Below are 21960 nucleotides of genomic sequence, written 5' to 3'. Positions count from 1 at the left end.
GGTCAGTGGTTCTTAAAGTGGGGCCCGAGAACCCACAGCCAAATTTGTTCATGCGTCAGACAGTTTAACCACCGAGCATTTATACACAGACTATTTGAATATAGTGTGGAATTCTTTAAAGACATTTTAACGACACAAATTTTGTATGGAGGTCTCATGGCACATAGACCTACCAGTAGTCAGTCAAAACTGTGTGAAGCTGCTTATCTGTAAAGTGTTCAACCCAAATGTAATTAACAAAACTTGACTGTTATAGAATAGAAAGCAATATTTTAATTTAAGTTACATTGTTTTATTTAGAACATTGGATCAAAATGTAACTTTAATAAGGAAAGGTTATGGCCAGTTAAAATGATATAGGCTCATGCTCAGGAGGCATTTAAACTTTTTCACTCAATTTCTTATTTGTAAATTATATTCTTCAGTGTTTTAAGCAAACTATTGTAAGAGTATGGCCTACTTGGATTCAGAAATCAGAGAAAGGGAACCACAGTGTTTCCAATGGTTGTTTTATCATTGCTTATGCAAGTGGGGTCTGGGGACCCCCAGGGTCTTTGATGGGGTCCCCACCGAAATCAATTTGAACCACTTTAACCCTATGCATTGGTTATTCTAAAACATCTGAAAATTGTGGAATATTTTTGAAACATTTTAATAATAGAAATCTTGTATCTTGTCCCAGGCACAAACTTTTTCAGATGGGAGGCCAAATCCAATCCATATTAAGTTGGGTAGTAAGCCTTGCCCAGTCATGTGGACCACAGGGCATGAACCCATCTCCTGTTTCTATAGCATGAGGCAGCTTGATGTACAAGTACACTCACTGGACATGGCGCTAGTATGTCGCTGGGACCTATGCAACCCTTGATGCGGAGTGCCAAGCAGGGAGGCATGGGGTTCCAATTATGACCCGACCAGGGATCGATCCCCAACCCCCCAGTCTCAGGGTGGACACTCACAAGGCCACTGAGCTGAGGGGCATGAATAAGACTGGAAAACATTTGAGAACCACAGGCCTAATCCGGTGCCCCCACTCTGTAATATTAAAGCCTTTTGTACTTTTACACACATCTGTTGTTGTAGGAGTATACATTAAACATTAAATAATCCCAAATTGATCAGTTCTGTCATGTCAGGAGTGGAATAAGTCTACACTAAACTCACCTATACTCCCTATAAACAAATACATGTATACGCTGTTATACCTTTCAAACCAGATGACACTTCTGTGTCTCATTAGTTGTTGCTATATGTACAGCAACATAATTTATTTATATTTTTGACAACAGCTCCAACATTTGACCGACATTTGGACTGAGTGTCAGTCCATATGAGTAAGGTAACAACAGCTGCAGCCACTCAGTGGTGCTGTTGAGCAGCCTGCACCGCTCACTTCACACAGGTTTTCAGGAGGCGTTTTAGAATCGGCCTCAGGTCTAAATGTGTTAAATAATTAAAGTTGATGCTGAATAACTACATTTGTATAATACATTATGATGAACACGTATGATTGATTGTGGATTGCGCATGAATCTTTGAACATTCATACCTCAATTGAGTGAAAGGGCAGAATCAAGGTCTTAATATAATACCCACATTTTATTCAAAAAGGTATCAAAGTAGAACAATGGACAGTGCTGGGATGTTGATCAAAGACCACAGTGAGCCCTGAGAATCACTTGTCCATCACTTGACCCGCTCTGTGATTGGACATCTGCATAGATCTAAGCTCATGCAAAAACAGTGTCTTGAGTTCATTGAAGTGACACGTCATCATTGTTTGCTGAACTTTGAAATATTCGGATGAAAAAGCTTATATATTAAATATATTCACAATATATTATTGTTCTCCAGCTTGGTTTTTAAACTCCCCTTTGCAATCACATCAAAACCGTTAAAACTTGAGATTGCCCAGACAAACATTTGACTATTAAGAGGATCAATAACACAATAAAGCAAGAGATGAAGTGGTTGAATGGGCTTGCATGCATGGCAGGATATTGCTATCTGTGCGTCCGTGAACAAAATAACTTGAGAAGGGACAGGTATGGAACTTGGTGGGAATTATCAGAAGGCTGCTCTGACGAGATCATTAGGGTCAAAAAGTTCAAGGGTCAAAGTTACAATCAAGGCAAAGTCAAAATTACAAAACTAATAATTTCTAAAGGAACAAGCGATGTACAAACTGTAGGTGCATCCAGGATTTGCACGCCCCCCATGGTGTGTTTTTAATTAAAATATTGAAAACATAAAGAGGGTGTATGTCATCCCCTCATTGGAGGACACAGAGTTGATCAGGCTGATCATGCTCTTCAGTTCTGTGGGAGTGGTATTCATCTCCCTCTGAGTCCTCTTCCTGGTCTATACTGTGTCTCAGCTCCATTAGCAAAGCCTTGCCTTCGCTGGAAGGCAGGTTCCCCAGGTAGTACTGTGGAGTCAGCTCTACAAGCCTACAGCAAGGAGAGAAAGAGAAAACGATTGTTTATGCATGCAGTCATTACAATGGAAGTCTCACAGTCTTGTTAAATGTTTTGTTTGAAGTGAGCGGTGGTCCGTGTGTGTGTAGCAGTTCATTTCAGGGTTGCGTGTGTCTGTGACTCAACAGCGCCACTTGGTCACCAGCGGTATTGCAGCTCATGCTACGTACAGACATACATTGTAACATACATACAGACTAGTAAGACTCCCTAATCGGGAGATACAACCGCCACTTCGCATACACAAACTTTAGAAGGCAATCACAGCCAATCAGGAGGGAATATGGGAAATGGGAGAGATCCATGCTGATGACATGACTTTAGAGATACTGTGTACCGCTTTGCGTGATTTTAGGCCAAAATCTGTAGGAGCAGTGTCCAAAAATGTGTTTTGGCCTGATGGTGGCACTAGAAGAGGGCCATGTGAAGAATCAGGGCTGGAGGTTGTGATTTGCCATCCAAGGGGTGTGTGTGCAAAGTTTGGCATCAATAGGGCCAACGGTGGCGGAGATAAGAGTAGGGGCAAAAGTGTAATGTGACTTGACGTCACACACAGACGGAGAGACAGCCGGTGGAGGTTTTGATAGTAATTGCGACCCAACGGTCGCAACAAAGTCACTCTTAGGAGACAGTGTGTGACCACCGCTCAAAAACCCTAAGAATTATGAGGAAAAAAGAGTCACCCTAACATAATGCTCGGGAGGAAACTCACATGTCCGGGTGGACTTCTGAAACGGTGCGGATACAGTTGTCATGAGAGATGGTGAAGTCGTGGTACAGGGCCCAGGGAGGGGGGCTGGGGCAGGGCTGGCGACACAGGTAGGAAGACGAGGGGTGTAGCTGAGCCACATGACGGTGAGTTAATAAAACATAGTTCCCTGAGCCGTCCACATCATGGGCCACCTGAAGACAACAGAGCATTTCAATTCCAACAGAACTTTAAAGAAAATAATGGGAAAATCATTTGAAGTCAAGCAGGAATAGCAAGTAAGGAATCACATGTGATGGAGTTACACAACAAGACCTCAAGGCGGGCAGCAGTAACAGATGAATGCCATTTGTTTCTTTTGATGTTTTATTTTGAAATATCAAAAAAACATAACCTTCGTGTTAAATTGAAGAACCTTGTGTCAAAGAGTTACACGAAACATTGAGTAGATAGGACAAGGACACTGCTTGATAGTAATATCAATACTGACCTGATTTAAAGCATTCATTTAGAAACTAAAGTAATCACATAGTAATTCAAATGTAATCAGGTTTAGTTACTTTAAGCCTTTGTTTGAAAGTTACACTAGAGAGAGCCGGTAAATGCAGAGAGAGCAATCGAACTGGGGAATCACTGATCAGGGCATTTTGCGTCCAAGCATAGACCTTAACTTGTTTATCGGGTTTCCGCAAGTTACATTACTTGGACAATATTATATAATTTGGCATACTTTTGGGAGGGAAATCAGTCATCTCAAAAGTAACCTTTCAATACTCAATGTGAAGGAACAGCATGGAATGGACAATAAAAGAAACGGTAGGTTCCGTACGGAACCATTGTTTACTTAGATATGGAAGGATGACCTCCCACTTGGGTAATGACGCCCCCTGGCGATCATTCAGAGAAACTACTTCAGCTCCCGTACTAACGTAGGTAGGAAGGGCCTGTCACTCAAACCGGAGTGACCCGCCTCCAGGCTATATAAGCCCCCGGAGGCGGAAGTAACATCCTCTTAATACCACTCTCTGCCACATTCAGTGAAACAGAGGGGCATTACGTGGGAGGTCATCCTTCCATATCTAAGTAAACAATGGTTCCGTACGGAACCTACCGTTTACTGTCAATATTCCAGGATGACCTCCCACTTGGGATTCTTAAACTCCCCTCTAAGCCACAACCTACTCTCATACCCCCACACACCCCTCATACGGGTGAGCACAGCCCAAACGGGCGTGACCCATCACCCAGAAGGTCCCAGGCCCACCGGACCTGGGTGTGAAGGCATGAGAAAATAAGGAGAGACCCTGATAGACCGAAGTCCGCCTCATTCAACTAAATGAAAAGGACAAGTCCGCCTTATAAGTAAGACACACTATATAAGGAAAACACAGGGTCCCCCCCAAAATACCCCAGGTGGCTACATGCCCACCTGTGGGAGGGGAAGATCCGACTCCTCTATGACGTAGAGGAGGCAACTGCACCCAGAACCGAATGCGCTAGCGAAGAGGATTCGATATCCAGGTGATAGTAGGCTGCAAAGGTAGAAGGCGAAGACCAATTCGCCGAAACACAAATCTCCTGAACGGAGACTCCCTTTGCCAGTGCCCACGAAGTAGCCACACCTCTAGTGCTATGGGCTTTAAGTGCCGCCGGCACTTCCACACCCGCACTAGAGTAAGCCAGCCTAATAGCATCCACAATCCACCTCGAAAGAGTGGGTCTAGACACCGGCTTTCTGACAAGAACATTGCCCATTTCCACGAAGAGCTGAGAAGAAGCTCTAGAACCAGCAGTCCTGTCACAGTAGGCCTTCAATGCCCTGACAGGACAAAGGCAATTCAGCCGTTCATCCTCCACCGAGACAAACGGAGGAGGATGAAAAGCCAGAAGAACAACAGGCTCCTTAGGAACCACCATGTTCTTAGGAACAAACTTAAGATGAGGCTTGAGCAACACCTTGAGATCATTGTTCATAAACCGCATGCACTCCGCAGACACCGAGAGAGCTTGCAGGTCACCAACTCTTTTAGTCGTGGCCAAAGCCAGCAAAAGAGCCGTCTTGAAACTCAAAAGTTTCAAAGGCATCCCTACAAGCGGCTCAAAGGGAGCCCGACATAGGCCCCCTAGAACCACCTGCAGATCCCAAACTGGGAACAAAGACCTAGTCACCGGCCTCAAACGTTCAACTCCTTGCATGAACTTGATGACCTCCGGGACTTTAGAAGGTGCCTTGCCCGCCACCCCCAGGTGACAGGCATTAATAGCCGCCAAATACCCCCTAAGGGTAGAAAATGCAAGACCACTTCTCAAGCGGTCCTGCATAAATTCCAGAATTTCCTGGGCTGACGCCACATGGGCCACCACCGGTGGAACACGCGACTCACACCAGTCCTCAAAGGCATCCCACCTTCCATCATAAGACGCCCTCGTAGAAGGCGCCTTAGCACTCTGAATGGTAGCAACCACTTCAGAAGAAAAACCAGCTGCCAGCAGGTTTAACCTTTCACGTGCCAAACCCACAGGTCTAGGACCTGCAGGTCTTGGTGGAAGATCTCCCCCCTGGCCTGACTCAACAGATCCCTGCACTGAGGCAGCTGCCAACCCGGTTCGCAAAGGAGAGGGGCGATCGCCGATCTCCACGTGCCCTTGTAGGGAGCCACCAGGAGCATCTCCAGACCGAACCTCCTGACTCTCTCCAGAGTGGGTCGGATTAAGTCGAAGGGGGGAAACGCGTACAGTAGACCTCTCGGCCACGTGTGCGCTAAGGCGTCCAACCCCAAGGGAGGACTGCCCTTCACCGCGAAGAACAACGGACACTTCGTATTCTCCGCTGACGCAAACAGGTCCGCCACTGGCTGACCGAACTTGCGAAAATCTGGCTCGCCACCCTGGGGTGGAGAGACCAATCCTCGTAGCGAGAACCTCCCCTGGACAGGAGATCTGCTCCGCTGTTGAGGAGACCTGGGACGTGTAAGGCCCTGATCGACTTGAGGCGCGACAAGCACCAAACCGTCAATTCTCGAGCCAGACGGTCCAGTGGCAACGACGACAGGCCCCCCTGTTTGTTGACATAAAACATGGCCGTCGTATTGTCTGTCCTGACCAGGACGTGACAATGCAAAATCCAAGGCTCGAAATGCTTAAGCGCCAGGAGTATAGCCATCAACTCCAAATAGCTGATGTGACGACCCCTCATCTCCAGAGGCCAAAGCCCCTGCGCTGTGCGCCCCTCGAAAGTGGCTCCCCATCCACTGAGACTGGCGTCTGTCGTGATCGACTTGTGGGAAACCACCTCGCCAATCGAGACTCCGCTGGTGAGGAACCCCTCCACCAGCCAAGGAGACAGGGCGATCGCGCAGGAAGGGGAAACCGTAACCTTCTTGTACTTCAAGGAGGGCGGGATCCCGAGGGATAACATCCATCGTTGAAAAGGTCTCATATGAAACCTGCCCAAACGCAACAGATGTACTGCGGAAGCCATCATTCCCGTCAGTACCATGCAACTCCTGTAAGTGACCACCTGGCCCACTTGAAAGGAGTCGAGACATTCCCGAAACCTGTCCACCCTCTCCTCTGAGAGACGGGCCGACATGTCGGACGAGTCCAGAAGGACCCCAATGAATGTAAGACGACGTGCTGGAGTCAGCATGCTCTTGCCGTGGTTGACTATGAAACCTAAGGCCTTCAGGTGAGCCAAAACCACTTGTGTGTGACGCGCCACTTCGTGGGCGGAGCTCGCTGAAATCATCCAAACGTCGATGTACGTCGCCAACCTGACGCCCTGCTGTCTCAGCGGGGCGATGGCTGCTTCGGTCACTTTCACGAAAACCCTCGGGCTCAGTGACAGACCGAAAGGGAGTACTGTGTACTCGTACAGGCGACCCTCGAAGGCGAACCGTAGGAATTTCCTGTGTGGGGGATAAATCTGGACGTGCTGATAAGCATCCTTCAGATCCACTGAACAGTGGAAATCCCCTTGCCTGACCGACCGTAACATGGTGGGTACAGTTAGCATCCTGAAAACGTATTTCTTCAGGTACACGTTTAGTGCCTTTAGGTCCAGGATGGGACGTAGCCCCCCCCCCCTTTTTGGGCACCAGGAAATAACGGCTCCAAAATCCCATGCGGGATTGGGTCCTGTCCAGCTCCACTATAGCACCCTTGCTTAGCAAGGAGCTGATCTCTTCTCTCAAAAGATTTGCTTTTAAACCACGCGCCCTGGTATGAATAACCCTGCTCGAAAGCGGGGGTATGTCTGCGAACTGTAACCTGTAACCCCTGGTTATCGTTCGAAATACCCAAAGGCTCGGGTTGCATAACTTCCACTGGCGCGCGCAGCGTGCTAGCGTGTTTTGAGCGAGAGAAACCCCACCACTGTGCTTCCGTGACGGCGGAGCTTTTTTGGCGGCCGGACCGGAAGTGGGGAACCTGCGTATCCGTATCCGGAACACCCGGATGCGGAGCGCAGGGGTTCAATAGGCCGCAAGGCGGGAACACCTTCTGATTGTACCGCTTGACTAGCGGAGCTTTTTGCGGCCGGACCGGAAGCGGGGAGCTAGCGAATCCGTATCCGGTGAAACCGGAAGCGTTCGGTTTTCGCTCGATAGAGCAACAGGAGGAGCAAAGCGATTCGACTGATAAACAGACTCGCCCACAACTAAAGCATTCTCCCCTGACAGGAGAGGAACTTTTACGCATAACCTCCACTGGCACGCGCAGCGTGCTAGCGTGTTTTGAGAGAGAAAAACCCCACCACTGTGCTTCCGTGACGGCGGAGCTATTTGGCGACTGGACCGGAAGCGGGAGACCTGCGTATCCGTATCCGGAACGACCGGATGCGGAGCGCAAGGGTTCAATAGGCTGCATGGCGGAAACACCTTCTGGTTGTACCGCTTGACTAGCGGAGCTATTTTGCGGCGGGACCGGAAGCGGGGAGCGAGCGAATCCGTATCCGGTGTCACCGGAAGCGTTCGCACTTCGCTCGATAGAGAGACAGGAAGAACCAAGCGATTCGACTGATAAACAGACTCGCCCACAACTAAAGCATTCTCCCCTGACAGGAGAGGAACTTTTACGTTTAATACCTGCTCTAAGGCCTTTATGCTTGTCCCTTGACCCGGGCTCATAGTAGGCCGACAGAATTTCTGACTCAAAGTTAAATTCATAGCATCGCTCACGCGAGGGAAAGCCCACTCGCGCGCATGAGGAACCACATAATTGTTTGACGTTAACATTACTGGTTGCTGATAAAAACCTGTGATTGATTAAGGAGTCCTGACGGGACTCCATCATTCTTACAGGAGGCATGCATAAAGGAGTCATATTGTCGACGCGAGGGATATTCCACTCGCGCGCATGAGGAACCACATAATTGTTTGACATTAACATTACTGGTTGCTGATAAAATCTGTGATTGATTAACGAGTCCTGACAGGACTTCATCAATACTACAGGAGGCATGCATTTATCTTAGCCCCTGTCCTAAGGCCTTTATGTTTGACCCTTGACGAGGGCTCATTAGTAGGCCGGCAGAATTTTGTGACTCATTGTTAATTCATTGCATTAACCACGCGAGGGATATTCTCCTCGCGTGTAAGGGGAACCATCTAAATGTTTGACATAACATTACTGGTTGCTGACAAAAACCTGTGATTGACAAAGGAGTCCTGACAGGACTACATCAATTTTACAGGAGGCATGCAAGATGGAGTCGTCTGCGCAATAGAGTTGGACAGAAACAGACTTTGTTCTTTCAACAGATTTATCTGGGACACAAGAGGCATATTCATTGACATTCTCATTTTTATTTCCCCGACGCGGGGAAAATAAACGTCCTCGTTTGGGGGGGAGGGGAACCGGGTGACACCACGGACCCCTGCCCCAACACAAACCCCTCTACAATGTCCGCAACTAAAGCATTCTCCCCTGACAGGGGAGGAACTTTTACGTTTAATACCTGCGCTATGGCCTTCATGCTTGTCCCGTGACAAGGGCTCATAGTAGGCCGACAGAACTAGTGACTCATCGTTAAATTCATTGCATTGTTCACGCGAGGGATATTCCCCTCGCGTGTAAGAGGAACCATATAAATGTTTGACATTAACAATACTGGTTGCTGATAAAACCCGTGATTGATTAAAAAGTCCTGACAGGACTTTCAACACTTTTACAGGAGTCATGCAAGATGGAGTCATCTGTGCTAGTGCAATAGAGTTGGACAGAAACAGACTTTGTTCTTTCAACAGATCTATTTGGGACACAGGAGGCATATACATCGACATTCTCATTTTCATTTCCCCGACGCGGGGTACAGAAAATAAACGTCGTGCCCACCACTCTATACTGGGGTCTGACAGAACCCAGAAAAGATTGTGCTTGTGTAACTTCCATGAGGATTGTAGCGCTTTAGTGAATCCAACATCTCCGTTGCAGAAAACCAACGTCCTCTGCCATCGCTCCACCCGCTCCACCCGCCTGACTGGCGGGTGGAGGGGCAGTTGAAGTGCTGGCGCCGCAGGGGCCTTACCTTTCACTGTAAAGACAGGGCGAGAGCCATCCTCCTCCGCCATGTCCTCCTCCTTCTCGTCCTCAGAGTATCCTGAGTACGAACCCTAGCTCTGACTGGAGCTCAGGTCCGATTCGCGCCTGAAGGATCGGACTGCTTTGTTAAAGTTCACGTCGAAGGGGACGTCCCCGACGGTCACATCACAAAGCTACTCTTTAGGCACCGCGCCCGTAGGAGAAATGGTCACCGGAGGGATATTGTTAGACTTCTTAGTCACCTTCCTCGCGGTAACTCCGCCAGACCCGCCAGCTCCAGTGACAGTGGAGCTAGCTGCGGTCGGCTGCACGGCAGGCGGTGTCTCACGTCGCTTGGCGCCATCTTGACCAAGGCGCGCTGCTGAACAAGCGGTGCCCCGGACGGCAGCGCCGCACCTTGACTATCGGTGCGGGCCGCCTGGGGCGGACAGCCTGGGCTGTAGGATCCAGAGCGTTAAGCCCTCCTGGTGGAGCGCAGGCTCCGAGGCCTGCCCTAGCCAGGTGGAACCGATGTACCATAGCGAAGCAGTGTAGTTAACGTTAACAAGGAAGCTGTCGAGCAACGAGCTAACGGCTAAAGCTAGGCCAAACTTGGTTCAGGCAGAAACATACATTCCCTCGGCAGAAAGGCAAGAGGGACCATAGCGAAACATGTAGCTAACGTTAACAAGGAAGCTGTCGAGCAACGAGCTAACGGCTAATGCTAGGCCACGCTTGGTTCAGGCAGAGGCCTTAACAAGCTAACAGCAGAACAAACATACATTCCCTCGGCAGAAAGCAAGAGGGTTCATAGCGAAGCAGTGTAGCTAACGTTAACAAAGGAAGCTGACGAGCTAACAAGCTAACGGCTAAAGCTAGGCCACGCTTGGTTCGGGCAGAAGCCTGAACAAGCGGTAAATTTCTTTGTTATAGAAAAGAAAACCGTCGGTTTAGGACGGGACAAGAATAATTATTCTTAAGTACGGGTATAATTCTACACTCGCCGGTGGGCGACTCCAATGCCACCGCTTTAGGCTAATGCGCGAAGAATAAAATACAAAGGCTGAGTTTCAACTTATCTGAATGTGATATCGCAGAGAGTGAAAAGAGGATGTTACTTCCGCCTCCGGGGGCTTATATAGCCTGGAGGCGGGTCACTCCGGTTTGAGTGACAGGCCCTTCCTACCTACGTTAGTACGGGAGCTGAAGTAGTTTCTCTGAATGATCGCCAGGGGGCGTCATTACCCAAGTGGGAGGTCATCCTGGAATATTGACAGTAAACGTTCTGTGTGAATAAAATAGTCTGTTTACTTTCAGGAAGAACCCGGAGATGAGAGCCCGCTTAATGTTAGTGCAGTTGTCTTGGTAACCGAATGCAGGGGGTGATACTGGCAACTCGATTCGTTGCATCACCTCTAGCAGCTCCGCCCTGATCGCCACAGCCAATCGTAAGGCAGCAGGATTGAGGAAGTTTGTCACACACCATGTCTCATCCTGATTATCTGTAATGTCAATATCACACAGATGATGTCCATCATAGTTAAATAAAGTATAGTATTTTATGCAGTATAGTTATAGTATAATGAAAATAAAATAACCTCGTATTAACAAAATAAGTAAATGAATAAATATTATATAAATACCCAACCTTGAACCTTGAATCAGATGTACTTAAGATTTTTTTTTTTTCTAGTGTTTTCAAACGCAATAGTATACTGTAACATTAAATAATATGTTGTTAACTTGAAAATTGGCATTGGTTTTGTACACTTGCAGCGAAGCTTCTCAGCGATCACCCTAGTACGTGTCTTTTGTGGTGGTGTGCTCAGACTTACGCTCTGTGAAGGCTTTGTAAATGTTAATGAGAGTCAGGTGGTCGCCCTCTGTGTGCAGTAGGGGGCGTCGAAGATTGGCTGCGACCTCCACTTTGTTTGGAGCTGGTGTGGCAAAGCAAGGTGGAGCTGGTGGGACACAGTGGACAGGGTTAATGTGGTTTATGTGTCCATATCAATGATCATGCCATTTGATTGGACAAGAGGCATTCCTTGAGCACATGCGGTACAACAGTGCTGGAATTCTTCACTGCAAGCTAGCAAACATTAGCCTGTAAGTTGGAGCTGAATTTACACATTGCCGCCTTTTTGGAAATCTGCGATAACGTTACATTTTTAGATTTTTTAGGTACCTGTTATCATGGCAGCGATGGTCAGCAGTTCATCCACACAGTCGTACTCGCAGGCAGCAATAAGGGCCTTGGCCAGAGGGGGTTCTAATGGAAGTTCCGACATGATGATCCCCACCTCTGACAGATTCCCATCGTCATCCAAAGCTGCCAGGTAATCGAGGTCCTCCAGAGCCTGCATTAGAGCCTCAGGGTCTGGACATACAGTACAACAAATACATATTATTTAAAGACCCAATGAATCCAAGTTTTCCACTCACTCCACTTCCTTATAGTGACGCAGTTCCTCCTGAAACAGTCCAGAAAGGAGGTAAAAAGCACACAGGTGATTGTAATTTGAGGGTAAAAAAATCACACTTGTGTGAACTGAGCGGTGGTGTGTGTGTGTGTGTGTGTGTGTGTGTGTGTGTGTGTGTGTGTGTGTGTGTGTGTGTGCAACAGCGCCCCTCCCTTAACATGTGTGGTCAGAAAAGGTTACTGCAGGCTACGGACACGGAGACAGACAGACATACCCACACACGCGGCCACGTATAGGAGCGTTGTGACCACCGCTCAAAAATAGGCAGGCCATAACTCATTGAAGACATTAATATGTAAAGACGGGCGGGCTGACGATCGGCGCTCAGTATCACAGCATTGCGCTATAGACTGACAAGGCAGCGCCTACAGAAACAAATTTGTGTTCATAGGACATCAGATGTCGGCCACGGCTTGTGATTGGCTGCACAACAGACTGGCTCTGCTGTGTGGAGAGGACAAACGGGGAGGCGGGGGAAGGGGGGAGACACGCGAACCAGCGGCTTGCAGGGAGTCGCTGAAGTTGAAGTAGATGACGTTTATTGACACAGACACCTGTCAGTCATTCTGACCTTGTGAATTATACATTTTCTTGATGTTCGTCATCACACAAGACGTTTCTGTTTAGGGGCTGGGCTTAGGGCTCTAATTGTTTCATTATAGTCCACATATACTAGAATTCTTCACTTCTTTTGGCATCCAGTGTTAGGTATGGCCATATTAACGCTACAGATATGCCCTCAAAGTGTGAAAAACGTATTTTTTATTTCATTTCGACTTAAACACTTTGGCAAGTCTGCCCGGTGAAATAATAGAGGAATACTGAACGGGTGCTGACTTGATATTTCATTTTAGTCTCAACTTTTTTCATTGAGAGGCAGTGGTGTGCTCAACATGACAGACCACTACAATGGAGAGCACTCAGCTTCTGATTTCAATGAATTCCCGGCAGAGATGTGTGCATTGTAAGGTACCTGGTCTGTCCAGGAACTTGCACTGTCCCATGTCTGCGATGTCCAGTCTCTTGAGCTGCAGCACAAGGTGGCTGAGGTTCTCCTCTGCCACACCTGGGCAGCGAGCTTCCTTCATTCCCTCCTCGTACAGTGACTTGGGGTATAGACGCAAACACAGTCCTGAACAGACATATGAAGAAGAGTGGTATTAGACAACAAATTCCTGCGTGCTAATTGCACCATTACACTTTCAGAGTAAAATTAACCCTATGAGCTGAAATTTATATTTTCGTAGATAAAACAGCTGAACAGAGCACACTTCATTAAACAGTGCACATTCAAGTTAATAAATATCTATCTAATTCAGCCTCCTTCTGCAGCACCAAACTGCATTTCAAAAATGTCATATTAGACTGTCCCTCTGATGTTAGTTTTGGTGCAAGCGTTGAGATTTCACTCCCGTGTTTTCCAACAGAGATTGCAGACACTAAGCACCAATTCATGAGGCTTGAGCTTTTTGGTCAGATATGATCACTCTTGCAAAACATCAGTAAATCAAGTGGTCCAGGTCGAATTGAGCCTGGAAATGCCAAGAAACGATATGGGTTGGTGTGATTGTAGCATCATAATGGCCTCACTGGACCCTTGGCATTTTGCATACTGTCAAAACAGATCCACTGACGAGTGACGATGCAATTGACCATATTCACGCCGCGGCCATCTTGGATCACATGACCACATTGGGTGGCAAGCAAGCCAATCAGAAGCTCAAAACAGCATTTTGGGTAAGGCAAGACCCGCCCGCAGAAGCTTCTGATTGGCTCCAACAGTGTGAATATGGCTAAATGCCACGGCTCTTCATACCGTCCTGTTGCACATGGATGACAACAAGCTGAAGGACAAGTACGTATGTATGTTATTCGTGAACTACTGCTCAGCTTTCAACTAGGGTTGTTCGATATGGCCAAAAAATAAAATCTCGATTATTTTCTCTGAAATCCCGATTTTCGATTTCGATTTCGATTTTTTGTTAAAAGAATAATACATTGTTTCAACTATTTTGTTTTCATTTAAAAAATGCAAGGAAATTTTTTTTTTTTTCATTATTGTTTCATTTTTTGATTTTTTTTATATAGCCAAATAGCAAAATGCAATAAAACAATAAGGGTATTAATAATAATAACTTTAGTTGTGCAACAATCACATACAACTTAGCGTCCTTAGTGTTTCATTATCAATAGTGAGTGACAAAACAGCCAAAACAAGCCAGCTCTTGGAGGCTGGTGAGGCATTTTGGTAGGCATTTCGCCTACCAAAATGTAATTCCTGGCTACGCCCCTGCCCTGCACCACTCATGCACGGAGATGTTGACTGATTGTAAACGGAGGCGAAGCGCTTCGCTTCCCGACGCAAAATTAACACAGTGACGGACAGTAGGAGTAGACTACAGTCAGTAGGTGGGTAACACAGAATTAATAAGCTTCTTTCAAACTACAACAAGTAGAGTAAGTTTACCAGCTCAGCAGCGTTTTGTTCTGTTTGCTGCTTGAACCATCGCGAGTGAGCGCAGTGAGGTGGTGAACTCTGCTCAGTCTGACGTGCGCTAAACGCGCATCAAAGAAATTACACATCAGATAGAAAGTAGTATTAATTTGGTGTCGGACCTTGTCGTCCTGCTTTAGGAGGACGGGGCTGTGTACTTTTTGCGCGTGCAAGGCTCCAATGAGTAAGAATTTCCCTAATTAAAGTGAAAATCGATTTTACGATTTCCATTTTTTTAAATCTTCCAAAGGAAAAAAACCGGGTTACGATTAAAAATCGATTAATCGAACAACCCTACTTTCAACACCATTGTCCCAGCAAGACTTGAGACAAAGCTCAGAGGCCTAGAGCTACACCCAAGCATGTGCGATGATGGGTGTCGCTCTCCATTCCGACATGTCGCCACTCTGAAATTGACTTCTTATTGTCGGAGTGGGGACACTTCCATAGAGGTTAAGTTTAGGGTAAGGGTTAGAGATAGGGTTAGTGTCGGAATGGAGACATGTCGGAAAGGAGACATGTTGGAGTGGCGGGGTGTAACCCCCAAGGATGCGTGCTGAGCCCTCTCCCCTTCTCCCTGTACACTACAGAGATGAGGGGTTGAGGGAAAAGCAGATCGTGGACTTCAGGAGGCCGAGGAAAGAGCATGGCCATGGGCAGTGGAAAGGGTCAGCGAGTTGAAGTTCCTTGGAGTACACATCAAGGAGGAGCTCAAGTAGGACACACACACCACATACAAAGAAAAAGTTCCAGCAGCGACTATACTGGTTTCGCCTACAACGGGTGGTGCGGTCAGCAGAACGCATAATGAGGGGCGAGCTCCCCTCGCTCCAGGATCTGTACAAGAAGAGGTGCGTAGTCAAAGCTCAGTGCATCATCAAGGACAGACACCACCCCAGCCACAAACTGTTTAAACCCCTACAACGACCACAACTGGGCAATGCAGCCTACCGTAGTATCAAGGGCCAGCCAGACCAACAGGTTTATGAACAGCTTCCACCCGGGTAGTGGGTACCATCAGACTGTTGAACAAGGCATGACCACCGCCTGTCATCAGGCTGGCTTTTTTTTTTTTTTTTTTTTTACTTTTGCTTACCTCGTGGACCTACCTGTGGATTATACCAGTAAAGCATCCTTTTGTGGACTATGTGGTTGAACTTGACACTTGCCGATACTCAACACCTTAATCTCATGTACAACAATGTCTATGTCATAAACAGTAATACCAGCTGCTATGCTCATGCACCTTATTTCTAAACCTTGTGTACATAATATTGGATGTAGATACCTTGTCTCTTTTTCTATTCCTTGAATACCATGAAAAACATGAATTCTGACATACCTGGCAGAGAACTGTTGACCCTCTGAGTGCGGATGTCTGCCTGGTGCTTGCTGATAGGCTGCAGGACCTGAGAATTTGCTCTTATTTGTGGATTGTAGACCTATTCAAGTAAATAAATAAAATGTCAGTCATTGGTCACAGATAACAAATAATCTTTGATTGTATCCTGGAAACGCACATTTTGGGCTCACTGTAATCATATTGCAATAAAATTGACTTTAGTCATTGATAAACATGAAGTCACCGTTCTGAGCTGAAGGCCTGTGTCTATGACGAAGCGGATACCGGTCAGAGAGAAAGACGCCTCAGCCAGGGTGTCTGAGAGAATAACCCTCCGTCTAACCCCCGATCCTGCTGGGTCTTCAGCACCCAGGAGGCCGGTGTCAGGCTCTTGCTCATAGACCCGCTGGGTTGCAGCGCCCAGGCTGGCGTGGAGGGGCACGATCTTCAATGGACCCAGCTGAGGACTTAGTGCTACAGACTCCTTCTCTAGCAGTAAACCACATTCTTCTATTTGCTGGTGTAAAGGGGATCAGATGAAGAGACACTGTTGTTTATTCAACTGTTTTTTTTTTACTCTTTATTAGTTTCCCATATGGGAGAATTGAATTCAAATCCAGGTGACAATTTTAAAATGCCACGATTGTTCTATTTCTGCATTGATCAATCTCCAGATGAAGAAAAAAGAAAAGAAAAAAGAACTGATGTCTAATTGTCTGATATAAATATGTGTTCATTATTGCATTAATACCCTAATACACTAATTTCAGGCTATAATCACAGAAAATAATGAGACCTACAAGCTCACAACTCGTTCCAAGGACCATAACCAGGGTCAATCCATGTCAGTGCCTACTCAAAGCTTTGGCCATACATCATATATACAATGGTTCGGTTAATAGCTTATTTTGAATCTGTTTAATCTAACTCACTGAAATTACACAAATAATTGTGTAAATGTTGGCTATACATCACTGCATGGTTAAGATGGTATGGACAACATTTGAATTTATTTCATAAACAAGTATTTTCTCCAGGGAGTAATTGCTATACTTTTCTACAAGTATAGCAACAAATCTACTATTTTCAAAGTAATTCTCACAATCTTAATTTGTTTGCCTATAATGACAAGCTCAAAATTGAGATGTCAGGGATAAAAGTGACATAACTTCTAAAGAAAAGAAACCTTAGTTGCTGGTGACCCAGCAAGTTGCTGTACCTGTGTGCTTGCCAGGAACACCATCACGTCTCCTGCCTCGCCCCGGCGGTGCAGATCCAACACAGTGTGACAGGCCGCAACCACGGGTTCTCTCCCCTGTGGGAGCTCACGGTAAACTATCTCCACCTCACGTGCAGCACCCTCTACCGTGCTTTCAGTGGTCCCTGTGTCCACCTCCCCTCCCTGGTCTCTGGCAAGCAACTCTGTGCTTAAGGTGTCCAGAGTGAGGACGGGGACGGCTGGCCCCAAGAATGTGGTAAGGCGGGGGACCAGTGTGGGGTGGCTGAGCAGGACCACGCGGAGGTTGTGGGGCCTCTGACTGCAGACGTCACAGAGCAGGCCCAGGAGGACGTCGGTGGGTACGGTGCGCTCCTGAAGCTCATCCAGCACCAGCACGCCGTACTGCCGCAGCAGTGGGTCTGACATCATCTCCTCCAACAGAATAGAGTCTTTGACAAACCTGAGAGTGAATCAAATGAGTAAACAAGAATAAATAAAAAAAGATGATACAAATATATCGTCATTGTCGGCTGAAAACCTCGTATCTCCAAGTTTCAAATGTGTACGTTCTTCCCAAAGTATAGCCCTGCTTCATCATACAAGGCCGTCGCACAAAAGTAGTGAAAACAGCAGATCTACAAGCACACAACGCCTCGCGATGCGAGGCGTTGTGTGCTTGTAGATCGGCTGTTTTCACTAGTTTAAATAATTTTTAAAATGATAAATGCAAAACGAACGGTTTTGGACATACAAGGTTTTCACCCGACAACGACGATATCTTTATACACACACACACACACACACACACACACACACACACACACACACACACACACACATATACACACACATATACACACACACACAGTATATACTGAGAGTAAAAACTCATTGTCAATTCGTTCATGGCATTAGCTAACACAGATATGAAAATAAACGTGAGACCCTGGTTTTAGAATGCAGAAGCCGAGGTAAGACCATTCTCTGAAATCAAAGAAAATAAAAAATGTATGATTTAATGATACCGTACACTAATTCATACATCTGGGGTGATCACATGCCAGACCCCACTATATGATTTGGATCCGAATCATGCATGTTTTTAAAGCAGTGTTAAAGTGCTCAATAGGGGGTGACCCGATAGTTATGTGGTTAAGGCACATACCATTTATGCCAAAAATACACTGATCAGCAGTGTATTTCTTTTCATGTTAATAATTCCCCCACTCTCTCCACTAGTACAGTCAAATAAACACTCAACAATATATGGTTGGATTGTTCCTTTAACACCGTTCTACAGTACTCCAAAGTATTGAGTATCCTTTCTAACCTGAGCAGGGTGTCTGGTGTACAGCTGTCGTCATGTGGAACCCTGTAGCCCACCTCCAAACCCAGGCTCAAATCCATCTCGTCAGCCACTCGCAGCGCCAGGCTACCGGCGGCTACAGAGTACGGCTGAGAGCAGCACACCAGCCCATGAGAGAACTCGTGGGAAAGGGCATACTCTACACACCACTGGGGCACCTGGAGGAAGATGAGGGAGACATTAGATTAACCCTGAGTGTAAACTGCAGCCAGCATGTATTAGGGCATTCACGAATAGTGATTTTTAGTATTCGAATTATTCGACCTCAAAGTATTCGAATAGTCGAAAATTCAACAGGACTGGCCAAACTGTGAAATATTAAGTAAGCAAGAGGCAAACATTGTGAAAATAGCCGATCTACATGCTCACAAGCATGTAGATCGGCTATTTTCACAATATTTATCTGTGGAACCGAGTCACATTAATACCTACAATTCCTTGTAGGTATTAATGACAAGTGCTTGTCAGGGTGGGGGTCCCCAGTTCAAATATGTTTATTTTGGGGGTCACTGCCTAAAAAGGTTTGAGAACCCCTGGTATAGAGCATTAACAAATGTATCCACCAGGGGCATTGACAACTCATTCTTATGACTTCCTATCTAGCCAAGCTTTATAAACTTTATATTTTTTTAAAGAGAAAACTATAAAAAAAATATTTGGTGAATGCCCTAGCATGTATTCATCTTCATCATCCTGTCTTCTACCTGGGTGCTCTTGCCGGCGCCGCTGGGTGCACTGAGCAGCACCATGCTGTGGTCCTCCAGGTGCTCTAGCAGGCTGCGCTTAAGCTTCGACACGGGCAACCGCTGCCTCTCTTCCAACAAGGCGTAGTAACGTGACGAAAAGGGCAGGCCGTCATACGGGTTCACCTCCAGGGCTCCAAGATCCTCCTCATCCTCCTCACCGAACCCTTCTCCTCCACTGCCGCCGCCGTCGTCGTCGAAATCCTTAGAGAGCAGGGACGAGACGGAGAGAGATTCCAGAGGCCCGGGATGAGCCAGTGAAGTGGAGGGGCTTGCTGGATTCAACGACATCATCGGCAGAGACGATTGGATGAATATGGATGAAGGAAAGGCCTCACAGAGAGGCTTGAGATTACCTGAAAGAAAAACGGGGGGGGGGGGGGGGGGGGGGGAACAATTGAGTGATCACTTCCAAAATGTCAACCTTTCAGTACTCTATCGCATGCAGCTGTCATGGTTGCCTTTGAAGGAGAGAGCTGCTGAGGGTGCTTTTTTTTATACTCAGGATGGCAGTGAGTCTGACTGGCCAATCAAGCCAGACAGATTGGCCAGACATCATTCTGTTATTTCCTTATATACGACCTTTGCTCTCAGTAACAAACCACTGCTCTGCCTGTCAAAGTATTGATTTTGTTCGTGAGTAACTGTGTAATAAGCAGGATAATGTACAACTGAGGCAATCATCATTGGAAAATGTGGCGACACATGGGGCCTCTTGCATAGAATCGTTTAAAAGTTTAAGTCAGTTTAGTGTATAATATAATGAGTATAAGGACAAATTAGGAAAACATTATATTCCTAAAATAGTATGTGCCTATACAATAACAACCACAAGCAGTACGAGCTTGATTTCCTCAACTCCCATCCCACTACTCATAGGAAGATGAAATGCCCTTCAACATCTTTATATCCACATGAACCTGTTGTTTGTATGTTTCACCTGTATATGGTCAGGTGTTACAACGTTTTATCAAAACAATAGTAGATACATGTATGAAAGTTCAGTGTTTCCACAAATTACCACTTTGTATTCATTAAAATGTGAATTGCAGTGAAAACCATTGGATGGTCTATAATCACGTCATGGTGAATGACAGTCTTTAGTGCAAGGGGGCAGAGATCACTGTTTCACAACAAGCCTTTACGACACTCTTTATCTCTAGTGGGCGACACGAGCGTCAAGGGGCAAATAAAAGCCAGGTGCCGCCCCACTCATGATGTGATCTCATAGGGTGTGATCTCCTGGCTGTGACCATTGTCATCACCAGTCCATTGAAACTGAACGCGGCCGCGCATGATCTGGATCGTGCACATTAATGCACGCGCACACGTACGCGCATCAGGATAGGGTGCAATTATTTTGAGCTTTAATAACACAGTAAATACACCAGTGACTGGTTGCAGCAAAACAGAACAAACACGACAAACGTCGCCCATATCTATATATGCATGCTCTGAAAACAACTATTATTATATTATTTATAGTGGTGAACATTGCAGTGTTATGTATTGAAACTCGGGACAGCCAGAAACCGGAGGCATCCCGGACAGTGATCATCATACCTCCGGGACGGGTGATGTCTTGTCTGTAGAAAACAAACAGTCGTGTGGTTGATCTTATCTGTCAGTTGTCATGTGATGTCTAGAAGAGCCATGACGGGAACAACAACCGGGTAACCAGTCCTTCACGCTGACATTCCTTGTTGTGGAATTCACTTCTGAGATCCATTAAACGAACAAACCGATCATAATCGTTGATATTGCCAGGGTTTCCGCCATGTTTGCGCCGTGTCACACGCGTGACGCGTCGTGCGTGTCACAGTGGGGGCAGGTGGAGTCCACAGTGGAGTGGGCGGAGCTGCTGTGTGTTGTTGTGACTGTATCCTGGGAACCATGAATCTGAGCTCATGTTTCATTTGCTCTGATGCCAGGGGCTGTGGTTTTCCCCCAGATAGATTAACCAAATTCAACATGGCGTCTATAGTGTTGGGCATGTTATTATACGTGCAAATGTAATAAAATGATAAACTAGAAATGTACATTTCAAATTACCCCTCCCACACACACACAATAATAAATACCAAGACTGAAATGTCTCTCTTTATCTGTTGTTATAACAACCGTTAGAAAGATGGATCCTAAAGCTACCAAGAGAATATGGGATGAATAGTGCAACGAATATTTGTCTATGAACACCTCAGTTAACATTTTTCCCCTGTGTCTTGTACATATTTTTTATCATACTAGAGGTTCGCGGCCCTTTGGGCCGCTCACATCTAGAGTCCACGCTCGCTTCTTTATTAAAAAACTTTTTTTTTCAAAAAATAAAATAAAAAAAACATTTAAAAAAAAAAAAAAAAATTTGGGGGGGGGGACTATTGTGGCGGAACTATTGTGGCGCAGCGCACGTTTCCGGTCGGACATATTTGACCGCTGGACGCACTTCCGGTTAAGAACTCCGTGTGCCACGTGATCAGTCCAGCTAAGTGGTGTATACGGATGTTACTGCGATTGAGGTGAAAGAGAAAAGTGGAAAGTTGTGAGCTAACTATTAGCTATTTTTGTGTGTGTGTGTGTGTGTGTGTGTGTGTTCTGGCTACGCCCCCCTCGG

At 46.4% G+C, this 21960-nt stretch overlaps 1 protein-coding gene across 2 annotated transcripts; it reads right to left on the bottom strand.

The window, feature by feature from the left end:
* Nucleotides 1-1258: 1258 nt before the first annotated feature.
* dqx1 (DEAQ box RNA-dependent ATPase 1) lies at nucleotides 1259-21131 on the bottom strand. 2 transcript variants are annotated; one of them, XM_080731425.1, is made up of 12 exons: nucleotides 20913-21131; nucleotides 19311-19705; nucleotides 18571-18764; nucleotides 17241-17700; nucleotides 16266-16538; nucleotides 16022-16121; nucleotides 13159-13317; nucleotides 11891-12082; nucleotides 11541-11666; nucleotides 11017-11207; nucleotides 3190-3380; nucleotides 1259-2450 (listed from the first exon to the last, which is right to left on the bottom strand). In XM_080731425.1, exons 2-12 carry the CDS (start codon nucleotides 19641-19643, stop codon nucleotides 2273-2275), a joined length of 2397 nt encoding a protein of 798 aa, XP_080587551.1. In that variant the 5' UTR covers nucleotides 19644-19705; nucleotides 20913-21131; the 3' UTR covers nucleotides 1259-2272. The 2 variants fall into 2 exon arrangements, with proteins under 2 accessions (XP_080587551.1, XP_080587552.1); XM_080731426.1 differs by lacking the exon at nucleotides 3190-3380.
* Between the last annotated feature and the right edge of the window lie 829 nt (nucleotides 21132-21960).

The sequence above is a fragment of the Nannobrachium achirus genome, assembly GCF_963921795.1.
Source record: "Nannobrachium achirus genome assembly, chromosome: 8".
In the NCBI taxonomy this organism is placed as follows: Eukaryota; Metazoa; Chordata; class Actinopteri; order Myctophiformes; family Myctophidae; genus Nannobrachium; species Nannobrachium achirus.
Note: the sequence above shows the minus strand (reverse complement) of the source record. Positions and strands in the feature narration are given on the sequence as shown.